Source organism: Manis javanica, chromosome 15 (genome assembly GCF_040802235.1).
Source record: "Manis javanica isolate MJ-LG chromosome 15, MJ_LKY, whole genome shotgun sequence".
NCBI classification, from domain to species: domain Eukaryota; kingdom Metazoa; phylum Chordata; class Mammalia; order Pholidota; family Manidae; genus Manis; species Manis javanica.
In genome coordinates, this window is record NC_133170.1 from 76,317,274 (window position 1) to 76,343,807 (window position 26,534).

The window sequence follows — 26,534 nt, forward strand, 5'->3', positions numbered from 1 at the left end:
TTGTCCAGTGTGCCTCCCTCCACAGAGGGTCCTGGAGAAAGGCCGCTTAACACATCGCCACAACGACCATTCATGAGACGCATTCCCTGCTGCCAGCAACGTGCTTTTCATTGCCGTTTTTCACCTCCTCTTCACAATAGCCTAGGACAGACGTCGGACTAGCCTAACTTATAAATGTCAGAGCAAAGGTTCAGAGGGGATAAATGACCTGGCTAAGGTCATGTAGATGGTAAGTGGCAGGCAGGACTGGGACTCAGCCTGTTTTAACTGCAAATCCTGTGCTTGTAGTGCCATGATGTGCTCTTTTTTAAAGGAACCCTTTGAATGTAGATACCTGATAAAGCTGGGTGATGGTTACCTGGAGGTTCATTACATTCTTTCTGTGAAATAGAAAGTAACCTTGTAAGACTTAGTGATACAAGAAATGCATAAATATAGTAAAAATTTTATGTGGTGCAAAATATGAAAACGCATTCCCACCCCTTAAACCCTAGAGGACAATACAGGTGACGGTCTGGTGTGAATCTTTCCTTTTATATGTATTTATGTATATATACACCAATTTACATATATTTATTGTACACATGTACAAATGTTTCTTTAGAATTCCATTAAGGAATTGGATCAAACAGTATATGCATTTAAAATTTTGAAAGGACTGCCCTCAATAAGGCTACATGAATTTTCACTCACCAATCTTGTGCTATATGACTTTAGAATTTGCCAGAAATCCTATTTGGAAACAGGTGGGATATAAAAAATAAGTTAATGCTTTTTAAAAACAGCCCTCAGGCAGGGAGAGAAATGACTTGGGTATTAGGGAAATTACTAGCTCTCAATTACAGACCACAGGCATGCCTGCAATCCCAGGCATGACCCACTGATTTGATGCAAGCCACCTTCAGGGAGGCAGGGAAGGAGGACTGAACTTCCAGAAAAATCCCTCCACTGTCTTGCTTACTTTGGTTGCACCAGCCCCAGACCCCACCTGCCTGGCCTGATTTGAGGCAGATGGCCCGGCCACTCTGGGACTGCCCTGGAAAACAACTGCTGTCACCTCTTGTAGCAAGGAAAACAACCAGTTGAAGGAGAGGGACTCAGAGCACTGAGCTGGGCTGAGAGGGAGGCCAGCCTTCCCACTCATCTCCCTGTCTGTCTAGTCCAGGGAAACCTTGGGATTGCTATTTAATGCACTAAATCTCTTCCCCCCCCCCACAAACAGAGTGTTATATGTATTTTTTAAAAAGCATTTTTTAAAAGAGCCTTTTGGCATATCTTAGGAAGATTTGGTAAGGAGAGGCAGAGGCAGAAAGGAGGTTACAGTACTAATTTTTCCTACTCCTTTGTAAAAAGGAATATGTGCATATATTTTGTCTTTTTTGTGTGTTTTCTATTCTAAAGACAAGTCTTTTCCTTTTAACCACAATTCATAGGTAGCAGCCAGAGAGAGTATGGGCCCCCACTCCCTTATAGGGTGGTATTTATTAAATTTTAACAGAAAAAAGTAATCAAGTTTGAGGTTGCTTTTATATTTAAAGAGAAAACAAGGCTATTCTGGCTTAGTCTGCCTTCCAGACACAGATCCTAAGATCCCACGATCATATGCTTATTGTTATAAAATTAGTACAGAGGTAGCCCTAAATAGTGTCAAAAGTGACTAGATTCTTTCTTCCCTGTCCAATATTCTCCTCGCTGGAGGGAACCACAGTTAACACTTCAGTGTACATCCAGACGTCTTCCTTTGCAGTTACAAATACACATATATTCATGTTTTCTTTTAAACAAATGCGATTCTGTGCCTTGTCTGCGCCCCCCTCACTTAATATATGTTTAAGATTTCTCTATACTAGTACTTAGAGTTGGACCTCATTCCCTTTACTATGTGCATAACACAAATGGATGCAATTTATTTTAATTTTTCAAGAGTTACAAATGGTTCTTCAGTAAACATCCTGTGCATACATGTGAGCTACATTCCTAATCTGTGAAATTGTAGGCAAAGGAGTTAATATATTTGTTACCATCCCCAGAAAGTGAAAAGCCAGGATCCAGGTAACTCTAGTCCTGGTGCTCTGAGAACAAAATTTCAGTGAGCAAGTGAGTGTGGGAAATGGCTGCATGCTAAATAAGCCCTGCTCTTGGCAATTCATAATCAAGTAACATATTAAAAGTTCTGGTAATTTTTCAGTAACCACTCACTGGTGAGTGGTTTAGAAAGTTGTTTGCAAAGGGAAAGCCCTTAATTCTTGTACACATCTATTAAAGTTTCCCTGAGCAGTTTGTTAAATGCCACCCAGTGGTAATCTCTCACAGACAGGACAACGTTTAGGTAGGAACTTGGCCACATACTGTTCCCACCAGGCTGGGCAGCTGGGGTGGAGTCAGGTTTGGATTCTGTCCAGGAACCAGGCTAGGCCTGTCAGTCCCTCCCAGGCTCCTCACATCAGGTGAGAGGGACCCAGCAAAGCCTGTATAAGTCAGGTCTTCAGGTGGATTACAGGGAGAGGGGTGGAGTTTCACTCTGGCCTAAGTCTGGCTGAAGTGACATCAGACCTAGCAGATGCATTTTGCATCCATCAAGCCCAGGCCTCCAACACACAAGAGTATGGGTCCAGATTCCTTAGAGAAGGAACCACTTGGGGGTGTATGAGGGTGGCCCTATCCTGTCCCTGCACACCAGCCTACCTCCTCCAACTGGTGAAATCATGGTTAACTTTAAAGACTGAGTGCAGAGGACACCTGTGAAGCCTCTATCTGATCCCCAGACCACTCCCTGAGTACCTGATAGCACCTCTGCTGTATCTGTTGGAGCAGTTGGCAGTCTGGTGCATCTTCTAGTTCATGCATACTTGACTGGGCTGGGCAAGAGGCAGGGCCCCATAGTGGATTAGGTAATTCACAATCTTCCCCAACAAAGTTAAGCTCTTTCTTAGTGGGCCTTTCCTTCACTCACACATCAATTCAGTCATTGTTGAGCACCTACTATGAGTCAGGCATTACTCAAAGACTGCCCGAATACAGTGGTAAGGCACACAGAATCCCTGTGCTCATATTCTTAAATTCCCTGCAGCCTAGCCCAATGTTTAGCCTAAAGCCTGACACAGTAGGGTTTAGGAATGGCAATCTAATTGGGAAGCACTGTTACAATTTACCTTCTGTGCTACAGATTAGAAATCATTTTCTCAAGATGCCTTGTCCACAGTTTATATGACAGAAAGTCACTTGACTGTACGAAATACTTTTAAAACACTTGAGGTGACCTTGGGGGCCTGATAGAGGACCGGGGTGCTAAGGCCCCAGCCACCCTAGGGCTCACCACCACCTGGCCGGACCAGGCAGGCGAAGACCCGCCGGACACCGCCCCCAGGCCCCGCCCCCCAGGTGCCGCCCGGCCCCGCCCCCGCTCTCCATAGTAACCGCGCCGTGGAGGCGGCGGCCATCTTGGCGGCGGAGCCATGAGCGGGTCCAACCCGAGGGCTGCGGCCGCGGGCTCGGCGGCTGGGCCCGGGGGGCTCCTGGCTGGCAAGGAGGAGAAGAAGAAGGCGGGCGGCGGTGTCCTGAACCGGCTCAAGGCGCGGCGGCAGGCGGCCGACGACAGCATCGGGGCAGCGGTCACGGAGCAGGAGCTGCTGGCTCTGGACACCATCCGGCCCGAGCACGTCCTGCGCCTCAGCCGGGCCACCGAGAGTGAGTGCCCGCGGGGCCGCGCTCTCCCATCGCGCCGCGCCCTTCCGCGGCTCGCCGGGCGGCGCCGGCCGCTCGCCCCGCGCGGTGTCCACCCAGGCTCCTGGGGCCGCTCGGGCCGGGGCTCCGCCCCCCACCCACACCTCGCCCTGGGTGGGAAGGGGTTCTCCCGGAGTTGGGCTGCATTCCCCTGGTCCCGGCCCCGGCAGGGCCCCCGGGCCGGGCCGCCCTCCTCAGCGGGATCCGTTTGGTAGGAAGCCCCTCTTAGCTTACCGGATCCTCCTGACCCTGGTAAGTGGGCCTGCTGCCCCCTCATCCTCGAAGCCCCCCAGCTGTCGGCCAAGGTCCTGCTCAGCCAGGCTCCCCCCAACCTGTCTACCCCCAGCTCTGCAGCCCTCTGCCAGCGCAGACCGCCACCTGCTTTCCCTGCGTTTCCCTCCGCTCCGGCTCCTGGCAGCCCCTCCCTGCTCCCCAGCCTGCCGTGACCCCCTACTCCCTTCGGTCCTGAGGATTACCCCTTTGTGTGCAGAGAGGCTTTTCAAACATTGCCGTGGCATGTCACGCAAATTTAAAACGTGCCACATACAAATATATATTAATGAAGTTTTAGTTTATGTGCAGAATCCAAAATGTGAATCCTGCTTTTGACACCTGTTATAGTGAATTCAAAATATGCCAGGGTTTCAGGAATGCATTTCTTCCATAAAATGCAACTATCCTACACCTTTTCGTTGATATAAGGAAGGTGGGAAGAAATACATTGCCCACCCCAGTCCTGTGTCTCCTCCCTTTCCGTGTTCTCTTCCAAGCCAAAGCCCTGGCTTGATGTCCTTTCTCTTGCTGCTTATTCGCCACAGACCCCCACAGGAGTTTGCAGTCACCTGGTTAGGCCCTGCTTACTCTGCCCGTCCCTCCTGCCTCCAGACTTCTAACCCTGCAGCAGGTGGGTTAGAACTCCATTTAAACACATTTATCCTGACCTAATGTCTAATAAAGTGGCACTCCCTTGATAGACCTAAGACTGCAGTAGTGCTCTCTGCCGAATCGCTTTATTCTGTCAGCCTGGAGCTGCTCAGGTGTGTCTCAGGGAGCTGGGGGTAGCTTCATTAACGGGTGGGCAAGTGGGTCTTGGTCCATCCTGTAGGAAAGGGAATAATTCCCACCTCCTGAAATAGTTTTAATTTGATTCTGGTTAGTCTGACGTCCCCATTTTCCATCACTGTTTGGGTTGGGTCTGTCCTTTGCATGCCTGAACATATCTTTGGAAGGCCTGGCTATTCAGTTTCATCGAAACATTGTGAAAAAAGCTGCTGCTGTTCCGCCCCAGTTTTCATTTCGGGTCTGAAGGTACAGAAATGCTCATCACTGGACTGTTCTAACTTAAAGCTTTCTGCTGATCTCAAGGGTGAATCAGGCCATCCTAATGGCTGGTCCTAAGCAGCACTCTTGGTGGGCACTCAGGTCCTGTGTAGGAGCTCAGGGTTGGTGTGGCATCTCACACCCACCTCAGCAGCTTACTGGAGAAAGCCACAGGTCAGAGCTCGTGACCTTGGGATTTTGTCATTCTCCTTAATATTTATTGAGGAGCCTCTAAAGGTGCAGCCAGTCTCAGCCTGTTTGGGAGCTACAGAATAATCAGTAGCTCTCATGTTTGCCATCCTCTGGACAGACAGCTTGTAAAACATGAAACCGCCAACACAAGCAAGGAATATAAAATAAAGTTCCAGAATGAGTTATGGAGAAGATGCTGTCAGGAGTCACCACAGGAGAAGGCAATGAAATCATTACTGTTTTGATTAGCAGCTTATCTTGTCATAGGCTGTACTTGACTTTTGACCTAAATGCCCTCACCAGCAAACCTATCCCACCGCCTGTGTACAATATGGCTTACAGCCTGATTTTATATAGCCCACAAGCTAAGAATGGTTTTTACATTTTCAAGTGGTTGGGAAAAAAAATCTTGTAACACCTGGTTATATAAAATTGTATTTCAGTATCTGTAAAGAGTTTCATTGGAATACAGCCACACTCATTCTTTTGAGTGTTGTCTGTGGCTGCTTTTGGGTGGCAGTGACAATTGAGTAGTGACAGAGACTATGTGGTCTCAAAGCCTAAATTATTTATGATGTGGCCCTTCACAGAAAACGTTTGGTATTCTCTGTGATACAGTTGGCAAACAAGCACTTTATTAGACATTAGGTCAGGATAAATGTTTTTAAATGGAATTCGAAGAAAATTCTGTCCCGTTGTGATATCCAAGTTGATCATGAAAGATCTGTAGGCCATATTTGAGGTGTTCCCAAAGAAATCCCCTGTTACTATCCCTGTTCCTAAGTGTTGATAATCTCTCATCCAAACCAAGTCCGTGCTCTTTTTCTGCTTTCTTGGATCCCTTCATTGTCTCCATATAACTGTCGCTTATAACATAAGAGGAAGTTTTGGAGTATATTTTAAGTGATTTGTGTAAGAAAAAAACCTGAGTTTGCTCCAAAACTTGAGAAGTAAGTAAATGTTTTGGAGGATTATTTAATGGCATTGGTCTCTCTCTCACTTTCAGATTATTTATGTAAACCGGAAGACAACGTCTACAGTATTGATTTCACTCGCTTCAAAATTCGAGACTTGGAGACAGGGACAGTGCTTTTTGAGATTGCCAAACCTCGTGTTTCAGGTAGGCCTCAGTGTTGTAGGGGACACTTGACAGAGCAAAAGGTCTTTGAAGGTCGAATTTCTGTGTGCCACTGCATCCTGTGTCACGGACTCTCGCGTGTCCCCCTTCCATGCCTCCTTCTGAAGCCTTGCCTGCCAAGCGTGCTGGTTTGGAGCTGTTAGGAGGTGGATGTTTGTTGAATGTCCATTCTGTGGTCACTGTGTCCCACACATCTTTCTGTTTACATCAACTCATGTAATCCTCACACCTCTGTAAACCGATGAGGAAACTGAGGCTCAGAACTTCAGGTGACTTCTAAGATCCTGTGCTCTTTCATCTTGCCGTATTGCCTCCACTTAGGAAAGGGATCTGTGAAATTAAACTGTTATGAAGAAAGCTCACCTGAGCCTTGGGTCCTGGGGACACTGGAAGGGTGATACTGAGGGTTCTAGTCCAGGCCTTGAAGCAGTTTCGTCTGTCTTCTCACTCTGTTTTCTTTAAACAGTGCTTCATATTTCCTTGTAAATCTTAGTTTGGATTTTAATCTCCACCATTTTCTAGGTGAATAGAAAGCTCAGACACATGAACTCTCATCTACTTGGGATTCCTTAAATTAGCCTTGACTAGATGCTTCCAGTTCTTGTGATGCAGTTCGGGGTGACTCATTTCTGGCTGGGGAATCACACACAGGTCTGGGAGCACATCAGTGCAGATTAGCACCCCCTGGAGTTGGTTATTAAAACACCAGCACAGATAACCCACCCTTCAGAGAACCAACAGTGGTCAGTGTTAATAACTCTCTGCAAAACTTTTCTCATCTGATTTGCTGCTCAGAAGGAGCCTGTAAATTTGGTAAGGCAGGTATTAGTATCCCAGATAAGTTGAAAGACTGTCCTGAGAAAGTCTCAGCTTAGCTTAATTGTACAGCCAACGCTAGAGCCCTGATCTCTGCCCCTGGCCCAGAATTCTGTCTGCCATCACGATCTAGCACTGACCAAGGCACTCACCGGCTCAAGTCTATGCGTAGTTCGTTTGCATCGAGAAGGTCGGGGCCAGCTGGCTTCCTGGTTGTTGTGAGTGTATCCCTAACACACAAGTCCCACTACTTAGGGGTCTCGAGGGCCCTAGGGCTGCTTCAGGTGTGTGGATTTGGATTCGCCTGGGCTCAGAGTAGTCTTCTCAGGACAAAACTGAACTCTTTCAAGGTCAGCTGCAGGTCCAGAAAAAAATACCTTGATTTTCAGTCTCTGCAGTCTTTACCTTGAAGGGTCTTGATTCATACTGAATCAGTACCTTCCTGCAGCACTTGTTCTGATTAGTTCAAATCCCTAAGAAAATTTGGTCTATTTCTCTTTGAATCACATTGTTGGAGCCGGTCTCTAGAGCCTCTAGGCTCTGGCTCTGAATCCCCACTCAGCTGGTTGCCCAGTTGCTCTTGGGCTTGTTACAGGCAGAGACATTTGATGCTAAAAAAGACATGGGGAGCATGTTACTAACCTCTCTGAGCTTGAGCTTCCGGATCTGTGAAATGGAGATCAGGACCAACACGGATAACATGGAGAGCACAGTAATAGGGGTGTTGTGCACAGTAAATACTGGCCATCCTTCTCTGGTGCCAGCACGGTTAATTGGTTGTGCCACTGGGACTGGTGGTGCTGAGCAGGTGCACTCGAGATTCTGTGTGTTCTTTCAGACCAAGAGGAGGAGGAGGAGGAGGAGGAAGGTGGGGATGTGGATGTCAGTGCAGGACGTTTCGTCCGTTATCAGTTCACACCCGCATTTCTGCGCCTCCGGACAGTTGGGGCTACGTGAGTACCAGTATTTATTGAGGGAAGAATGTTCTGCTTGTGTACAAAGGATGTTCTTGGTTTGGTTTGGGTTGGCTTTAGAGGTGGAACGAGGCAAAGTAGGGCTCACAGAGCTTTATTTTACAGGGTGGAGTTCACAGTGGGAGACAAACCTGTGTCAAACTTCCGGATGATCGAACGGCACTATTTCCGGGAACGCTTGCTGAAGAACTTTGACTTTGATTTCGGCTTCTGCATCACCAGCAGTAGGAACACTTGTGAACATATCTATGAGTTTCCCCAGCTTTCCGAGGATGTCAGTATGTATCCAGTGACTTTTACAGCATTCCAGAGTCTTACGGCTAGAAGGAACACACCTCGAAATCCATCTGGTCCAACACCCTCATTTTGCAGTGTAGGAAGTAGTGAAGTGATGCATATCTAGTCATTTGACCTTGGGCTTCTCATTTCCTATTGAACCTATCTAATGTTTCAGACTGGATCCCAAGAAATAGACTTCTGCTGGGTCATTTGTTTGTGAGTTAATACTCTGAGCTGTCTCTGTCCCCCAGCACTCTTGCATGCCTAGGAGTCCTTTGGTTGGTGGGGTGCCCGTGGGAAGTGGGCACAGTCAGGAACAGCTTTCTGAATTTGGACCAGAATGTCTACACAGGATCAGAACAGAAGCACCAAGTAAATAAGCTGCTGTAGTCTGTGGTGGCAGAAGAATAAGCTTATCTCCCTGGGGCTCTGAGAACCCAGGCTGGATCTGACCGCGGAGGCCATGTCAGAGTTGATTGCACCCTTGTGCTGAAGTGGGTGTCACGTTCATTTGGGAGCCTCTGGTCTCTAGTTCTCCCCAGCTTTCGAGAGCTGGCTCTCTTCTGGCCTCATTAGTCTAAGAGAGTATACTCACATTTTCTGGAAGGGCTGGCTTACGAATGTTACAGGGGATACTGAGTTTTTTCCGACCTGGCCCATGGGGCAGACTCACACACAGTCTTTGCTTTTTCCCTTTCCTGATTTGCAGTTCGTCTGATGATTGAAAATCCTTATGAGACTCGTTCTGACAGCTTCTACTTTGTTGACAACAAGCTGATAATGCACAACAAGGCTGATTATGCCTATAACGGAGGCCAGTAAACCGCTGCAGGAGTGGACAGGGAGGCGCTTTGCTGTGGCCCAAGTTCCTGGCACATGGGGGTGCTTGAAGCTGCAGCTTATCAACACACTCCCAGGAAGCCAAGACTGGGGTGGCAGTTTTCTGTGCTCCAAGAGAGTGCCAAGCAGTGCTGTGTTTTCTTCCCAGTATTTTTTCTTCCCTTTTTCCCCCTGTCCCTTAGGTTGCAGCAGCGGTACTGTAGTAAAGTGAGAGATTGAAATACAGATGAAAAACAACATTTATTTTCATGGGCTCATAGCTGCCTCCTGCTTGTCCTAATGAGCCTGGGTCTCTCTGGGCACAGTTGTGCCAGGGTGAGAAGGCTCTGGTCAGCCGACTTGTAGGTTAGCAGCTCTTAAGGTAGGGTCCTGGGTGTGGCGGGAAGCAGAAAGGTGGGCCTCTTCTGGGCAGCACCTCTCACTTCTGGTGTTGCCATCAGCACTGTCTGACCTCAGCCTGTGCATAGTCCTAAACCAATTGGAAAAATACTTAAAAGAGGGTGGAAGGGAGGAGAGGCGCCAAGAGTCAGGGCGCTAGGGATGGATGAGGCCTCCAAATGGAGAGATCCGTGTTGTAGAGAGGCCTGCTTATCTGTCTGACATCTGGGATCATCGGCCTGTCCTCTGGGGATACACCAAGGTGCAGCCTGGCAGTGCCTTCCTGTTCTCATTTTGGAAGAAAGATGCACTTGCCCTGCTTCTGGCTCCTAACATTTGAGTACTCTTCAGGTAGAATGTGTTGGGTTTGTTCTTGGGAACAGTAGTATCTTTTGAGGCCAGAACAGGCCTCACTGTATTTTGTTTTTTATTTCTAGGCTTCTTTTTGGGAGATTTTATAAGTGTCAGTGGTGTTCCCAGCGTGCGTTGTGTGTGGTTAGACTTCTGCTAGTGTTAATCAGGCTCCTGGGGCTAATCTGGCTCATGTTGGGCCTGAGTATAGTTACAAACCAGCAGCTACTTAAAAGAGTGCTGGTTTTCACTACAGAGCATAGCCTGGAGGGTTGGCTTTTGATGGGGATTTGCCAGAGAACTCTCTGGATTTCTTATTTAGGAGGATTTTCCTGTCTGCCTTTATATTGAGGTAGTTTCTGGAACCATCCTGGCAGGTCAGAGTTAAGTAATGCATATTCTGATCCTTCAAACTCCTAATTGGAATTTTGGGTGTTTGGAAAGGGTGAAATAGGCTGATGTGGCCTATCAGAGAGATGTGTTCTCGGAATACCTTCCTTGCGGTCCTGTGGGCTACTTTTGCCCTTAGGCCCTTATCAGATAGATCTTGCCCCCTCAGCTCCCGTGCGGTTTTCCGACTGTGTAGGCGGCTATAATGCTCAGCCTGAATGCTGTGATCCTCTGATAAGATTGTTGCAGTGGCCAGGATTTAGCACTGACAGACAGGTAGCAGCAGGAAGAGCCTAGGGATGTGGTAACAGTCCCTGTGCCCAAGATGCTTGAGAGAAAGGTCATGTGGGGCCAGCACGCTGCCACAAAAGCCCCAGGGTATCCACTGACCAGGGTTGCCCCCTGATTGGATTCCAGAGCGTGAGTGGCCTTGATCGGGGCTGTTTCAGATGCTGGCAGCTTTCTCACTGAGAAAACCTTGGGTCAGCCCCTGTGTGCTGCCACTGGATCCAGCCACCGAGTGAGGGAAGAGACTGTGTACCCTGTGGAATGGGTTCTCAACGCCAGACAGAGTGAATCTCAGAACTGGAGTCAGCACAAATCCAGGTGCCTTACGTGTGGCTGCGTCTCATGTGCTGCTGGGGAAAGCTGCATCGCTCTCATTCGCTCCTCAGCTGCGGACAGACGTCAGCACTGCCTCCCTCTGCTATGTACTGTGGCTCCCCTAACATACCTGTGCATTCCTATCGAGCTTCAGAACAACCAGTTCTCAGAAGCCCATTGGTAGAGTTTCTACTTTTTGGTACTTATCTAGGAGGTGGTTTCTGGAGCTGCCCAGAGCGGCTCAACAGAGTGTGTCTGGGTAGTGCGTTGCAGTGCAGCCTGTGTCTTGTAGATAGTGGGCCATCTTTTTCTCTGTAGTGTTAGCTTCTGCTAGGAGGAGGACCACGGGCAGAGGAGGCAGGCATTCTGGCTTGAACAGTGCTGTGTCCCTGTCCTCATCAGCTTGCTTTTGGTGTCACTGGAGACCAGGTTGAGGCCAGCTGCTCAGTCTGAACCCAGTGGGACAGGGATTTGCCATTTCCTGCTCCTGAAGGTCTGGTGTTCTCCAGACATTTTTTGTACCTGCAACTACAAATTCTTATGTCTAGCTACTCAGGAAATCTTGAGAAGCATTGCCATACCAGGGTGTTAACCAGGGTGAGTTTTAGATACAAGCTTTTGTGCCTGAATTGGGGAGAGAATTGGAAGTCATCTTTTGAATGTAGTGGAATCAATCAGAAGTTGAATCAGGAGGTCATGTGATTGAGGAATCTGGACTATACTCTATACTGACAACAGTGGTCTTTTTTTTTTTTTTTTTTTTGGTATCGTTAATATATAATTACATGAGCAACATTGTGGTCCCTAGATTCCCCCCATTATCAAGCCCCCGCCACATACCCCATTACAGTCCCTGTCCATCAGTGTAGTAAGATGCTATAGAGTCACTACTTGTCTTCTCCCGGACAGCAGTGATCCTGTGGGTGAGACAGCGGTGGGGAAGAAACTACCTGCATGGGGAGACAGAGTGAGAGGCAGCTCTGGAGCGGGCACGTTCCAGCAGCCTGACGGGCCCTGCTGGTGGCACAGAGCCTGCTGCCTGCACCCCTTCCTCTCTTGTCTTGCTCCTGTCCGTCTGCCTTGGGATCTCCTGGGAGCGCACCTCTTTTCCTGTGGAGCCTTTGGGCTAAGATAAGATGCCCTTCTAGCTTTTCCAAAGAAGATGCTGATTATTTCATTCTGTCTTCTAAATGGTAAACAGAGGAAGTAACTACAAGTAGTTCCAGGCTAAAGGAGACTGTCCTCTCCTTAGGTGTTAGCCCTAAGCTCCCATGCTTAGACAGTTTCCAGGGGCAGGCAGGATTTCCTAAAGACACCAGTCTCCTTGGGCCATCTAGTTCTCAAATAGGGGCAGTGGTGTGGGGATGGGGGCTAACCGTAGACTGGCAATTCTTGAAATGTCAGAGACCAAAGAGTTGTCAACTTCTCTTTTCAGTTGGAAAGAGAACTCATTTCTGGAATGGACTAAATAGGCTGTGTCTGATGTATGAATTGGGTGAGTCTTGCCTTAGTGTGTCCTGCCACCCCTGGTAGGCTCCCAGGGTACATTTTTTTAAAATCTGAAAAGTCACTTTCTTTGGGTGGCCGTTGTCGCCATGATGTCAGTGAGGTATGGGGAATCTGGGGAGTGGGGACAGGCCTAAAACTGGCAGCACAGGCTCTGTGCCAGGGCACTAGGACTCCTGCTGCAGAGGGGCTGCTGTACCCACTTGGAGCCCCATTACCCAATCGTCATGTTACTCACATTCCGTGTTCTGGAACATTGTAGCCACAAGAAGGATCTGGTGGAGGTGGATTTACCCCGTGTTACAAAGGATTGTGTAAAGTCATTGAAGTTGTGAAAGTCTATTTTTTTTCCTCTGTAAATCTATTTTTCACAGAATATAAGACACATCAATGACCTGATCTGTCCTCCTCTTTCCCCTTCAGCTAAGATCCTCATTCCAGTTTGTATTGTCTTTGTGTCCAAAGTAATGAACTAGGTGACTTATTTGTATAAAATGTTATTTTGCCACAAGAGACGGTAATAAAAGAAAGATTTTTCACAGTATGTATACCTGTCTAGTCTCCATACTGAGGCCCTTGTGTTGCCGGGGAGGAGGTGTGGGCTGGGGGTGGGCCCTGAGTTTCTTTAGGTGGCCTTTCTGTAAAAAGTACAGTGAGTATGGCTGGTTTTTAGGGTGCCTGTGGAACAGTATGGGGCTTTAGGTTTGATGATTTCATTTTCCTGGGTGGCTTTAAGAGTTGAAAATGTGTTTATATATTTTAAAGTTTGTTTATTTAGGTGTGCTTTAACTATAGTAAAATTTACCTCGTCTAAAGAGTATAGTTTGATGAGCTGTGACAAGTGTATACAGTCTTGTTACCGCATCACAGACATGAAATGGTGTTTCCCTCACCCTGGGAAGTTCCCTCAAAGTCCTGGTGTTGGTGGCCAGTCCCCTCCTTCTACCCCAGCCCCTTTAAAACCATTAATTTCTGTCTCTACTGGAAAACTTGCATCCATGTTTAAGGTCACAAACAATTCAACTTAAAAATAAGTCAGGTTTAGATGGTCTGTGGCACCTGAAGCAATTACTGACCTCTGCCCACAAAAGCCACTCACTCATTTCCCCTTCTCTCCTGCTCTTTGCTTTTTTCTTCAACCCAGGGCTGGTGCCCAGGTGGGATGATACAAAGGTGAGGGAAACCTCAGCATTTGCAAGGACAGTCATTCCTTTGGCTTTAAAGTACTGTGGATTGAGAGGCTTGCTTCTTAAATGCCTTTCTTTTAAATGATAGGTAACATGTTAAGGACTTTTTTGCATCTTTTGATTCACTTCTTCCAGGAGGTAGAGCAAGGTGGTGGGAAAAGACAGTTTTTGGCACATGGGTCAGTGTTGGGGAGAGATGTCTGGCTGAGTGATGTGGTGAGAAAGGCAGTTGGAGGGCTGTGTGGGTGCCTGGGAAGTGTGGATACCTGGGAAGTCTGATTCACACTTATTCTGAGGGAAGGCCCTCGCAGGCAAGTGAAATCGCTGTTTCTTGGAAAGGGTGAAGCTGTCCTGATGAGGATGCTGAGGACCCAGTGTGAGGCCTTAGGGGTACTGCCCCTGCCTCACAACTGGGGGTGAGCCAGATGGGCCGACAGTGAAACAGGGAAGGAGCAGCCCCACGCCCCTTCACAACCTCCAGTGGGGGTGGGGGCGGGGGCATGAAATTGCCCTCCCAGGGAACCCAATTCCCTGGTGTAAGTCCGGGGAGAGAAAACCCCGGGCCAAAATACCTCTAAAAACCGAAATCAGTCGAAGGGAGAAATAGAGTTTAAAATCCGTTTACTGCTTACAAACTGCAGTCCTGGGCCATATCTCTCTCCTGCTCCAGCAGCAGCAAAACTGGCCCCCCTCTCTCCTCTCGGGTACGGATAAGCCCTCCTTGCCCAGGTAATTACCGATTGATACAGAGATGAACTACTCTCCACCCCTGAGGAATGATGCAAATGCACTAAAGCCATACTCTTCTCCACCCTGGAGCTCCTGTTGATATGCAAATATACTAAAACCAGGCGAGATATTCTGGAAATATTACAGTTCACCCACATCTGCGCCTAAATACTGAGCACCAGAGCAAGACGTTTGCCTCTCTTGGAGCTCACAGACTAGCGGTGGGCTCCATAGGATTTCAGATTCTAAGTGCCACGAATAAATAACTACATGGGATGGAGAGCGTGTGGTCGGGGCAGGCCTTGGTGAGCGAGACCCGAATGAAAGGGCGCCCCAGGGAGAGGAACAGAGTGCGAAGGCCTGGAGGCAGGAACAGCTCGTGGAGAATCAAGCTGCTTTGTGTGGCTGGCGCAAACACAGCAAGAGAATGGTCGGCATAGGGCCGCAGAGGTGGGCCGGAGGAGGACGCATGCAGCTTTTAGTCCACGGGGCTGGACTTCAGGAGAGGGGCCTGCCATCGAAGAGCTTCACAAACGGAGGGACGCACTTCGACCCCGGAGACTTTGCGCACACGGGTGGGCGCGGCTTTGCCTCCAGGAAGGGAGGCGGGGCTCGGGAGGAGGCGCGGCGGGCCCCGCCCCCCGCAGTCCGGAATCCGCGCGCCCGCAGCCGGAGGTCGCCGAGGAGTCCCGCGCCGGCGCCGTCTCCGACCGCCATGGCCGCCGTGCTGCTCGCCCGGGCCTGCGGCCCAGCCCGCGGAGGTGAGTGCGCTCCGGCTCCGCAGGCCTTGTTCTCCCCGCCGCGGGCGGACGGGCGGCCCTCCCCACCGCCGGCAACGCGCGCGGCCTTTGCCCCAGTTCGGCCGCTCCTCGCGCCTGCGCGGCCGCTGCTCCTGCTCTGACACCCACGTCCAGTCCAGTTCCCACCGCTCGGCCGCGTCGCCTCCCCTCCTTCCTCCCGCAGCGGAGGTCCGGGGCGCCCCTCCTCCGGAGCCAGCCCCGAATTGAACCCAGACTCAGCGTCCGTGACCTTGGGCAAGACTTGCAGCCCTGCCAGCCTCAGTTGGCCCCTCTGTAAAATAGCCACAGTCAATGTTACTATTCGCATAGCGCTGTTGTAAGGATCAAATCACAGAGTTTGTTGAAAACACTTTGGACAGTGCCTGGCACGTAACAGGTGCTGCTGGGTAAACGTTTGCTCTTGTTGATAAGTTCATAGAACCTTTCCCATCCTGTCATTTCTGTCCAGCTGTGGTAGTAATGACCTGTGTGGCCAGGGCTGCTGCTGCCTGGTCAAGTCCCTCTCACCCTGAATAATACCACTAAACGGGACCGTCGCGGAGTTTCTCTGCCAGGCCTGTGCTAAGTGCCACTTTAGTGTCTCTAATCCTCCCGCGCCCAGAAGCTGCATGCTGTTGTGCTCCACATTTCATGAAGCTCAGGGAAGATCCTTGCCTAAGATCTCCCATTTTTATTGGTGCTCTTACTTTTATTGGTGTCACACCGACTTTGAGGGGGATGGTCGTATGCAAAGTGTCGAGCAAGCACAGGAGGCGTTCAGTCAGTGTGGTTTCTCACCAGCGGCACTGCGGACGTTTTGGGCTGGTATTCTTTGTTGTGGGGTCTGCTCTGTACATTGTGGCATGTTCAGCAGTCTTCCTGGTCCCCATCCATTCTGTCCCAGTAGCATTCCACTGTTCAGTTGTGTGCAACAACCAAAAATGTCTCCAGACATTGCCAAGTATCCGTTGGAGGGGAAATCATCCCTGATGGAGAACCACTGAGTTAGTGGATCACTGTGATTATTATTATTGCCATTGTTATTATCACATAAGACTTGCCCACCCTTCCACTGCCCCCTGTTCTGCCCCCTGGCAGCTCTCCAATCTCCAAACTGGGCCTGGCGTCAGTTACATACCATCTACCAGTCTGTGGAACTGCCTGAGACTCACCAGATGCTGCGTCAAACGTGCCGGGACTTTGCAGAGAGGGAGCTGGTTCCCGTTGCAGCGCAGATGGACAAGGAACATCGCTTCCCGGCCGCTCAGGTAAGAGTTCAGCCCCTGCAGTTGCTGGTGGTGGTGGGTTCGTGTGGCTCCTGGATATGTGGTGACAGTGACAGCCAGAGGTCTCTCCAGTCAGGGAATCCTGAAGCAGGTCCTGGGACCCAGAAAATGCTCTGGAGGTGTCGCCTGTCCAGCTTAAGGTCTGTAAGCAGGATTAACTTCTGGAATAACAGTAATAGTGATGGGCAGTCATTGTGCTCACTGTGTGCCAGGCATTGTGCTCATCACGGTAGTTAACACCTAGAGAATGCTTCCCACGTGCCAGGCACTGTTCTGAGTGCTTGAGACATGTTATCTCAGCTTTCCCGTGAGGTGCAACACTCGGCTGTACAGTTGCTGCAAGTCTAATCCATGAGCGTCTCAACAATGCGCCCACAGTCATGGAGCTGGTGAGTTGCAGAGCTTGGGTTTGACCCCGAGTCTGTCCTCTGCCAGATCCCAGTCATCATGCCCCTTCCCATGCAACTGTGTTCCATCTGCGTCAGTCCATCTGTAATCACATGTTTAAGAGGTTCCTGCCATATCCCCTGACCTGGCAGAATGTCTGGCAGCTGGTATATTCAGTAGATACTTGTTGAGTAATAACTTGGAAATAGTAAACCTTTCTGGCCTCCTCTCCTCACCGGTTTTTCAGTGTGAGGAATTCAAGAGTTGAGGTCACCGCTGACATGTCTCCTGGGCTCTGGGCCAGTGTTCCAGCTTAGTAAATATTGTGTATTCCTGGTGTATTGGGTGCTGGACCAGGACCGTGGGAAGATGCAAGGAGCTCAACATGGAGATGGCACATGGTGTTCTGGGCACCAAAATCAGTTGGGCAACATCTAGGTATTAAGCATTTAATCTGTATCATTTCATTTAGTCCTAAGGATAATCCTCACCTGTAGATTAAACTCTTCTCTCTCTTCCTGGATTTGCTTGCAAGGATTAGGTGAGATAATGTATGTCAGATTCATGGAAAATGAATTATATTTTCCTAGCCGTTAATGTTGTTATATTTATCACAAATGGGAAAATTGGGACAACAGAGAAGATAAGTGATTTTCCAAGGTTTACTGGTCTGTGGAGCTAGAATTCACACCCAGGTCTGGCTGGCTCCAAAACCCTTCCCCATCCGTGATCCACGTGGCTGTCCCAGAGGCCCAGCTGGCAGGCAGGGGAGCCCTAGTCTCATCAGGAATGTCACTGATAGGGCCCAAGCAGCCCCCTGCCCAGCAGACCCACACACACTGCCCTCGGTCTCCCTATTTGGCATTTGCCTTTCGTCTTTCAGTGCCATTAGCGGAGATGTGAAAAAACTCAAACTTTTTGTGACTAGAGGACTCAAATAAACACATAGGCATTGAAAAGCTGGAGCAGTGTAGAGGCGCTGTCCCCATAGTCCCTACAGCTGTGTCTTGGGGCTTTTCCTCCCAAACAACAGAACACGTGATTTATTTTTCCGATATTCTTATATGCTCTCAAAAATAGATTTGCTCTGGGCAAGATAACTGGGGGTAGGAACACACTTTCAACCTATCTACTCTTTACTCCTCTGGCTGTATGGTCTGCTTGCTTCATGGAGCTGTGGCATCAGCAGGCTAGTCCTCCTCTCTCGTGGCAGAAATGGATAAGGAAGGAAGAGGGCACAGAAGGCCCTGGGCATGGGCCTCCTTCCCCTCTGGCTCGTGGGCACCCCCCACCCCCAGGCAGGATTTGCTGTGCACTGGAGTGTGGCTCAGGGCAGTGACAGCACCTGTGTTTTGTTCCACCCTGGACAAGGGGCTCTCTGATCTGTCATTTCATTAGATTACCATGAGTCCTGCTATTTTATCCCCCTTTTATAGACAATGAAGGGACATTTGGATGAACTCTGAGAGCTGGAGAGCATTTTGTTTCTTTTGCCAAGTATTGAAACCTGGTGGCTCTTTGCTTTGGTCACTGTCTCTGTCCCCATGGCTCCCAGCTCCAGAAAGGAACGCAGGGCTTAAGCAGGCAGAAGGACCAAAGACCTAGACACACAGATGATAGGGCAGGGGGTACAATTCAGAATACTGCCATTAGTGTGTGGAAATAATAATGATTATAGTAACAGGAGTAATACTGGTTTGGGGGTCACTCTTTTCCAGGCGCTTCTGTGTTAAGTCTTCAACACAATACTCTGAGTTCAAGTATCTCCAGTTTTCAGATGCAATAACAGAAGCCAGAGGTCTAGGCTCACAGCTGAAACTGGAGGCGCCAGATGCAGACTCCCGAGCACTCCCCTACCCTGGGCAGCCCAAAGCTGGTGCTTAGTTAGTGATGTCTAGTATTTTTTCCTGGAGAATTTTCCCCCCGGTAAAGTAGATCAATGGAGAGGAGTTAAGGGAAGGAGAGTTGAGAGAGGGCTGGCCAAGAATTAGGTGGAGGGTCAGGGCCAGTTTCTGCATACTTGGCTGCTCGTGTGAATTTACAGAGCTATTTTGTTTTATAACAAATAAGGTAATAGTGAATAGAATGGTGATTCCAGCTGACTTTGGACTCCTTACCCTGGAAATGCATGAGCGTGTTTATACCTATAAAACTGCACCCAGCTTCTTCCTCCTCACTCAGGGGTGTTTACGACGTTAACTTCCCTGTACCAGGCGCAGAAACCCGCTTTCCTCTTCTTGCCCAGTCTCAGGCGGTGGCGCTAACACTTAGCCACACAGAAACCTCTAGAGTCAAACCCCGTTTTTCTTCCTTCCACGCACTGACCCTTGTTATATCCAAAATGTCTCCTGAATGCCACCTGCTCTCATTTCTCCCAACTAGAATTCATCTCCCTGGATCCCAGGAGCCTTCCAGTGAGAATCCTTAATTCTCTAGTTGACCTGTCACATTCCTGTGCGGGTCTGATGGCACAGTCCTTTCAAACAGCCGGCTCCCTGAAGGCAGGGTCCTTGTATGTCCTCATCCAGCACCACACCCTGCGCTCAGCTAAAGTACTCGACATCGAACAGATGTTTGCGGAATTGTATTGAACTGAACCCCAGATGGTCAGGTATCCTGAGTGTCCTTACTGTCCCAACACCGAGCACACCCTAGCATGTAGGTGGAGACTAGAGGGGCAGCTCACAGAGCCTCTCCCCTGGATAAGCAGCAAATATTCAACAAGTAGGGACCCTTTTCTTCAGAGGGAGTTAGCTTTGCTCTGGTGAGCATAGGCACAGCCTACATAACCAAGTCATGTACGCTAATTTTGATTTTTAAACCTGTGAGCTTTAGAAGCAGCTTAAAGTGTTTTCATATGAAGTACCCTCCAGACGTTTCCCAGACGTGGAGGCGGCAGGTGCTGAAGGCTTGCTGTGTGTGTCGCCGCCAGGAAAGCAGTCTCGCTTGTTCTCACGTCTTCTGGTGGGAGTTTGGAGACCTTGCCCCAGACTCGGCCGCCCAGTGGTGCTGCCTCCTTGTGAGACGCAGGTCTGGGTCCCGGGTCACAGACACGCAGGACCGAGACTAACATTGTGGGTCCTCTTAAGAGGTCTCCCTTGAGAGACCTCTGGGGGCTCAGGCCCTCTGCTGAAACACCAGGGAGGCGGGCTGCTGCTCCTGCTCATGTGGCGTCTCCCTTCCACGGCCCCCCTTTGCCTCTTCCAACTTGCTGGTCTCTTCTTCAGGATATACTTCAGTGAGTGCACGTCGCTACCATGATCGCTTCTGTTTCCAGTTCTTTTCTGGAACGCCCCTGTGGCTGGCCATTGCATACTGCCAGAAATCTAGAGATCTATTTCAGAACGAGAAAGGTCGGGGAAAACAAGCCAGGGTCGCCCTGATGAAATTCCTTGGGGCCTTGACTTACCCTGACTGTGTGTCCTGGAGGTGCGCTCCCAGCTGTAAGAGGCGGGCGGGGACTCCTTGTTCTGCTCCTCTCTGCCTGGGAATTTTGGTTCCCTTTATTTCTTGGAATGAGATGGGTTGATCGACTAACCTGTCATTTATGCCAAGGTTTTATGAAGAGCTATAGCATGAAGAGAAAGCTGTGCCTTAGTGTACAGGGAAGTTGGGCGGTGCCTGTAGGGGGAGACAAGTGGGGCTTTGTCAGCTCTGTCCAGCTGCTTGGCCAGAGAGAGCCTTTCAGGGAGCTTCCTGCCTGGGCCTGAGCAGGACTTTGAAGGCCTGTGTATTTCTAGCCTCTGCTGGAATGTGGCTCAGGCTCCTAACCCACAACTGGCATTCCCCAGTGAAGTCCCCCTAGAACAGCTGTGTGGGATGCCCCAGCTGTGAGTTCCGTTCTGAGGCCACGCGCGTGCTGGCCCAGGGCTGAGTCTGAGCACAGCGCTGCAGGCGGCCCTCTCAGCCTCGGGCCCCCCGCCCTGAGTTGATTCTGCTGCTGAGGTGACACGGCATTTCTAAGCAGGGCACCCCCTCCCATCTTTCCCTAGGAGTGCCCTGACCACGATCATCCGTCCTTTTAGTGATTCTCAAATGACACCCCTGGTGGCTCTGAGCCCCACTCACCACTGTGCGCTGGTTTACTATTGCTGTTACTGCAAATTACCACAAACTCAGTGGCTTATAACAAAGTTATTAGCCGACAGTCCCTGGAGGCCCAAAATGGGTCTCACTGGGAAACTGAGGTGTTGGCAGGGCTGGGTCCTTTGGAGGATCTGGGGGAGAGTCCCTTTCCTTGCCTTTTCAGCCTCTAGAGGCTGCCTGCATTCCTTGGCTCCTGCCTCCTTTCCAGCCGCGCCCGCCTCACTCGCACCTCTGGTTCCCTCGTCACCCTCCTTCTCTGACCCTCCTGACTCTTCTTTTCCTTATAAGGACGCTTGTGGTGATGTTCGGACCCTGTGGACAATCCAGGACCCATCCGCCCATCTCAGGGCCCTTTGCTGAATCACATCTTCAAAGTCTTCTTTTGCCACATGAAGAAAACGTTCATAGGTCCCGGGGGATTTAGGACAGGATGTCTTTAGGGGGCTGCCATTCTGCCCCCCCCCCCAGCTGTCTCCTCCCCGTGGCTGCAGCACAGTGGCTGTCCAGGGGCTGCAGAGCTGGAGTTGCACTTTCAGGGGCAGTAGCCAAATGCCACTGGGCATTCTGCCCCAGCTTGTTATGCACGGGGGCCCTGAGTTTAAGGTCCACCCCACACTTAGAGTCTTACAAGAGCATCTGACTCAGTGAGGGCAGAGATGGCAGCCTGGAAAAAGTAGTGCTTGAGCTGAGATCCGAAGGGAAGGAGGAGATGATAATTCATTGATAAAGGGCCTTACCAACAGGAAGCAGCATGTGCAAAGGCCCTGTGGTGGGAGGGGGGGAATGTGTGGTGTGCTTAAGAGGCTGAAGGTCAGTTTGGTACTGTGCTGTCCTGCTCCTTGCCTTGGAGGCCCCTGAAGGCTTCCTGTGCCTTCTGCCTGCCCACTGGTTGTGCACACGATGTGAGCCAGCACTGAGTGTGGGGTTAGGATGGCTTGAATGAATGGTGCTGCCATGCATGCCTCAGCTGAACCTGGGTCTTCAGCTTTGGGATCATGGGGTAGGTACACGGGCCACATGGCCTGAGTTTCTATAGACACTGGCTTGGGGAGGAAGGGTCTGGGATTTGGGAGGTGGGCACTTGTCCCCAGCTGCCCTTGCAGTGACTTCCTCCCCCTGGTCAGGTGAAGAAGATGGGTGAGCTTGGGCTTCTAGCCATGGATGTGCCCGTGGAGTTGAGCGGTGCTGGCCTCGATTACCTGGCCTATGCCATTGCGGTGGAAGAGATCAGCCGAGGCTGTGCCTCCACTGGCGTCATCATGAGTGTCAACAATGTGAGTGTCTCTCCTGGGCCCCCGGAGGGGAGGTCCCTGTGGGTGGGCAGGCACTCCAGCCATGGGTCCCCACATCCTGGGCAGAGCCAGGCCTCAGCTCCCATCCTTGACCTCCTCTGAACTTGTGGGTAGGGCTCTGGAGAGAACAGGTCTCGGGGTGATTTTGCAGCTGGGCCCATGCACCTGGGCTTGAAGGCCACCCTCTGTCCCACCAGTCCCTCTACTTGGGGCCTCTCCTGAAATTCGGCTCCGAAGAGCAGAAGCAGCAGTGGGTCACTCCGTTCACCAGTGGTGACAGAATTGGCTGCTTTGCCCTCAGTGAACCAGGTACTGATGTGGGACAGCAGTTGGCCCCTGGCCCCTCTCTGCAGAATCAGGGTGACAGACGGGTTGCCTCTGGGGTAGGGGCCGTTGTGGAGTCTGTGCCAGGTGGCCCAGCTTCTCGGGTACAGGTTTTTGATGTGAGTGCCTGGGGCTGTGCTGGCTGCCTGGGGTCCCCCAAGGAGCTCATGGTTCCCTCAGCCAAGCTGGGAGGGGCATTTGGCTCTGGGGTTCCTTTGGCCTAAAGATGCCCAGCTGCTGTGCACCCTTGCTTTGCCCTCTTGGACCAGAACTTTGGGAGCTGGTGCAGCCCTGGAGCTTTCTCTCCAGAAGCCATGACCCTGATTCTGGGGAGCCCAGTTCTCAGGGTCTCCATGCACACCAGCTGGGCATGAGGCTGGGCTCCCCGCTGAGTGGGTGACAGTGGGGCGGAGGCGGCGCTGATCTGAGTCTGTGTGTGGGGCAGGGAATGGCAGCGACGCGGGGGCCGCCTCCACTACTGCCCGGGAAGAGGGTGATTCTTGGGTTCTGAACGGCACCAAAGCCTGGATCACCAATTCCTGGGAGGCCTCAGCCGCCGTGGTCTTTGCCAGCACACACAGATCCTTAAAAAACAAGGTAGGACCCCGAGAGAAGGTCAGAGAGACCTCTGGCTGCAGTCATTTCATAGTTTGCAGGTCCGAATCTCCTGAGCCCAGAAGAGCTGTCCCTGCTCGGGGCACCTTGGGGCCACCCCTTTCCTCCCCGGCCTGTGGTTGGTGCCTGCGCCTTCCCCTGAGGAGCCAGCAGAGGGCGACACAGCCTGGGGCCTGGGGGCCGTCGGGGGCGGGAGGGACTGCATGCAGTGTGTCCCGTGTGGTTTGTGTAAGGGCGGTGGCCTGGGGCAGCTTTGGGGAAAACCACTGGTGTGTGGGGCCTTTCAGGGCATCAGTGCCTTCCTGGTCCCCATGCCGACGCCTGGCCTCACGCTGGGGAAGAAGGAGGACAAGCTGGGCATCCGGGCCTCATCCACGGCCAACCTCATCCTTGAGGACTGCTGCGTCCCCAGGGACAACCTGCTGGGGGAGCCGGGGATGGGCTTCAAGATAGCCATGGTGAGCCGGGCAGTGGGGGGGCCTGGGGCCCAGCCGGCCAGCCGCTGACGGGGGGGCTCCCCACAGCAAACCCTGGACATGGGCCGCATTGGCATCGCCGCCCAGGCTCTGGGCATTGCTCAGGCTGCCCTCGATTGTGCTGTGAACTACGCCGGGAACCGCAGGGCCTTCGGGGCACCACTCACCAAGCTCCAGGGCATCCAGGTAATGAGGTGGAGGCTGTGGGAGGCTGGAGGGAGGGAACTCAGCCTTCCCTTGAGCTTTTACCTGCTCCCATATCCCTCCAGTGAGGGAGGGGCAACTGCTGATGGGTGGCCCGGGGCTCCGTTGCAGTTCAAGTTGGCGGACATGGCCCTGGCCCTGGAGAGTGCCCGGCTGCTGACCTGGCGTGCTGCCATGTTGAAGGATAATAAGAAGCCTTTTACCAAGGTGTACATGGGGAAGGGGGTCCCCCAGGCTCTGGTCCTTTGGTGGGCCCAGAAAGGGAGGGAGAAGTTTGGGTGGGGTCCCAGTTCCCTGGGCAGATGGGTTTATTGCTCCAAGTGGAGCAGCCCCTGGTGAGGGGCCCTCTGCTGGGGGCTCCCCCCAAGGTAAAGTTTCTGACCCCGTATATCCCTGTGGTTAGGAGTCAGCAATGGCCAAGCTGGCTGCATCGGAGGCTGCAACTGCCATCAGCCACCAGGTGAGTGTCTCGGGTGCAGAGTGCAGGGACAGGGCACCTGGGCGAGGCTGTGGGGGCTGAGGAGCTGAGAGCGTGCCAGCTGCCCCTCCCCTGGCTCGTCCTGCCCCGTCTTTCCCCACAGGTTGGGGGGTTTCCTCCCTCCTCAGCCCCTGCTTTCTGCCTTAGGCCCTCCAGATCCTAGGTGGCATGGGCTACGTGACAGATATGCCAGCTGAGCGGCACTACCGCGATGCACGCATCACCGAGATCTATGAAGGCACCAGTGAGATCCAGAGGCTGGTGATTGCTGGGCACCTGCTCAAGAGCTACCAAAGTTGAGCCTCCGCAGGGCTGACCTGTACCCAACCCTGGACCAGCTGGCCTGAGTTCCGTGGGCAAGGGGGTAGGAGCTACGTGGCCTAAACTCTGACTCCCTGAGAGACTGGGGCTGATGGGAGGGGCCATTTCTCCTCTTGCCAGGAGCACCCTGGCCCCAGTCCTTCTGGTGTGGCCTCACCTGCCACCCCCACCTCTGCCCACCCCACACCTAACTGCCTGGGCTGAGTCTCAGACACAGGGACGGTGGGGCAGTGACCTGCGGCTGAGGAGCACCCGTCTTTAGCTCTGCTTCCTGGCTTCGCTCCATGTTCACCGCTGTGCCTTAAGTCCTTCATCAGAGTGGACATGGCCTGGAGGTAGGGCTGTGGGAAGGGCTAAGTTACCATTTTGGGACCCCACAGCTCTGTTCCGGGGGCCCTGGGTCTCAGCAGGAGACCAGTGGGACAGGCTCTTGGCAGCGTCTGCTCCCTGAGTTCAGGTGTCAGGATGGGGAGTTGGGGTTGGGCAGAAGGACCAGGCCTCAGTAGTAGAGGCTACGATCTCTAGGCCTTGGGGGCTGGGTCATTAAGGCAGCTCAGAGCCCCTTCAGCCCTCTCTTTGTAAAGAATAAAGTGTGTGCAGCTGGGTGGGCTGGCTCATACCCTGGGACAATCAAGTGTGGGGACTGATTGTGGATAATAAAGCGTATCTGCCCTGGTGTTCCTCTCGCGCGCTGCTGGGAGGGAAGATAGTCCTCAGTCGGCTCCCTGACATCCCGCAGAGTGAGTGAGTCCGTGTTGGTTAGGCTGAGGGCGATTGGAGACCCCTTTCTGCTCTGGAGGGTCCCCAGCACCAGCAGGGTTGACTCGGTTCTGGGGAATGAGGAGCTGGGCCTGGAGGTGGCCAGGTGGCCAGGTTAGTGCTGTCTGGGTGGCAGACGGGTCAGGGCCTTTGGCCCACAGGGCCTTGTCCCAGGGATGCTGCTCGGTGGGCCCAGCCTCCAAGCCGGAGGGAGGAGGGTGCCAGGGGCACGGAGGTGGGGGGAGAGGATGCGGATGGAGCTGGGAGGCTAAAAGCAGCCCTCCTGGACTTGGTGGGCCAGCACTGAGCTTGCTGGTGAGGGGCCCTGGTGCCTCTGAGGCAGAGCCCATGCTCTGAACCACTGTTGCCCCAAGTAGTGACTGAAGCAGCTGGGAGAGAAAGGTGGGGACAGCCCTCTGCAGAGCGGTGGGGGTTGGGGAGGCTGGCCTGCACTGGAGGAAAGGGGGGCTGGGGTGTGACTCCTCTGGAGCCACAATCAAGTGGGCGCCGAGCAGCGGGCCAGTGTCGTACCCCCAAAGGAAGCTGCCTGGTCTGGGGCTGCCGCAACGAGGGGCTTGAGGTGCATCACTATGGCGGCCTGAGGGCAGCATCCGGCTCTGCAGGGTGGAAGGGAGCCCGCTGCACCATGCAGTGTGCTGGTGGTGGGTACCCAGGGGTGCTGCGGACCCTCTGCCAACCAGCCGCACCTGCGGTGGAAGCAGGTTCCCTCTGCATTGCTGACAGTGGGCCGGGCAGCGGCGAGGTCTGGGTGGCCTGACCAAGTCCTGCTGCAGGTAAGGCCCAGGAGGGCCTACCCCAGCGGCTCCCAGCTCGCACCCCTGTGGTGCTCGTGGCTCTGCCTGTGTCCCAGCCTTGGGCTTCAGGGCAGCCAAAGGTGCGGGGATCTGGGTGGGATGCAGGGTTTCTCCCCAGGGGCCAAGTTTGACCTACCCCTGCCTGGGAGGCAGGTGGTCTGTACTCTCTGAGTCCCAACCCATGAACAGCTGGGGGGGAGTGTTCAGGGGGCTCCCTGACCAGTGCTCCAAATGAGGGGATGGGGTGGGGGTGGGGGACAGCTTTGAGGCTCAGAGGGGACCAGTG

The 26,534-nt window shown here is 52.1% G+C and overlaps 2 protein-coding genes across 2 annotated transcripts; both read left to right on the top strand.

The window, feature by feature from the left end:
- Window positions 1–3,410: 3,410 nt before the first annotated feature.
- Window positions 3,411–13,054, top strand: UNC119B (unc-119 lipid binding chaperone B). The gene is made up of 5 exons (XM_036993516.2): window positions 3,411–3,687; window positions 6,242–6,355; window positions 8,028–8,142; window positions 8,269–8,441; window positions 9,152–13,054. The coding sequence occupies exons 1-5, from the start codon at window positions 3,456–3,458 to the stop codon at window positions 9,262–9,264; spliced, it is 747 nt and encodes a 248-aa protein (XP_036849411.1). The 5' UTR covers window positions 3,411–3,455; the 3' UTR covers window positions 9,265–13,054.
- A 1,321-nt stretch (window positions 13,055–14,375) lies between these two features.
- Window positions 14,376–25,351, top strand: ACADS (acyl-CoA dehydrogenase short chain). The gene is made up of 10 exons (XM_036993519.2): window positions 14,376–15,187; window positions 16,304–16,473; window positions 22,089–22,238; window positions 22,454–22,565; window positions 23,026–23,177; window positions 23,483–23,653; window positions 23,720–23,857; window positions 23,987–24,082; window positions 24,279–24,335; window positions 24,501–25,351. Exons 1-10 carry the CDS (start codon window positions 14,854–14,856, stop codon window positions 24,651–24,653), a joined length of 1,533 nt encoding a protein of 510 aa, XP_036849414.2. The 5' UTR covers window positions 14,376–14,853; the 3' UTR covers window positions 24,654–25,351.
- The last annotated feature ends 1,183 nt before the right edge of the window (window positions 25,352–26,534 follow it).

Excerpts from the sequence above, each read along its gene's own strand:
- UNC119B (XM_036993516.2), top strand. The coding sequence starts at position 3,456 with ATGAGCGGGTCCAACCCGAGGGCTGCGGCCGCGGGCTCGGCGGCTGGG. Across the intron at positions 6,356-8,027 it reads TGCCAAACCTCGTGTTTCAG|ACCAAGAGGAGGAGGAGGAG; the intron begins GTAGGCCTCAGT and ends GTGTTCTTTCAG. Across the intron at positions 8,442-9,151 it reads CCAGCTTTCCGAGGATGTCA|TTCGTCTGATGATTGAAAAT; the intron begins GTATGTATCCAG and ends CCTGATTTGCAG.
- ACADS (XM_036993519.2), top strand. The coding sequence starts at position 14,854 with ATGGTCGGCATAGGGCCGCAGAGGTGGGCCGGAGGAGGACGCATGCAG. Across the intron at positions 23,654-23,719 it reads TGGGCTTCAAGATAGCCATG|CAAACCCTGGACATGGGCCG; the intron begins GTGAGCCGGGCA and ends GGCTCCCCACAG. Across the intron at positions 24,083-24,278 it reads ATAAGAAGCCTTTTACCAAG|GAGTCAGCAATGGCCAAGCT; the intron begins GTGTACATGGGG and ends CCCTGTGGTTAG.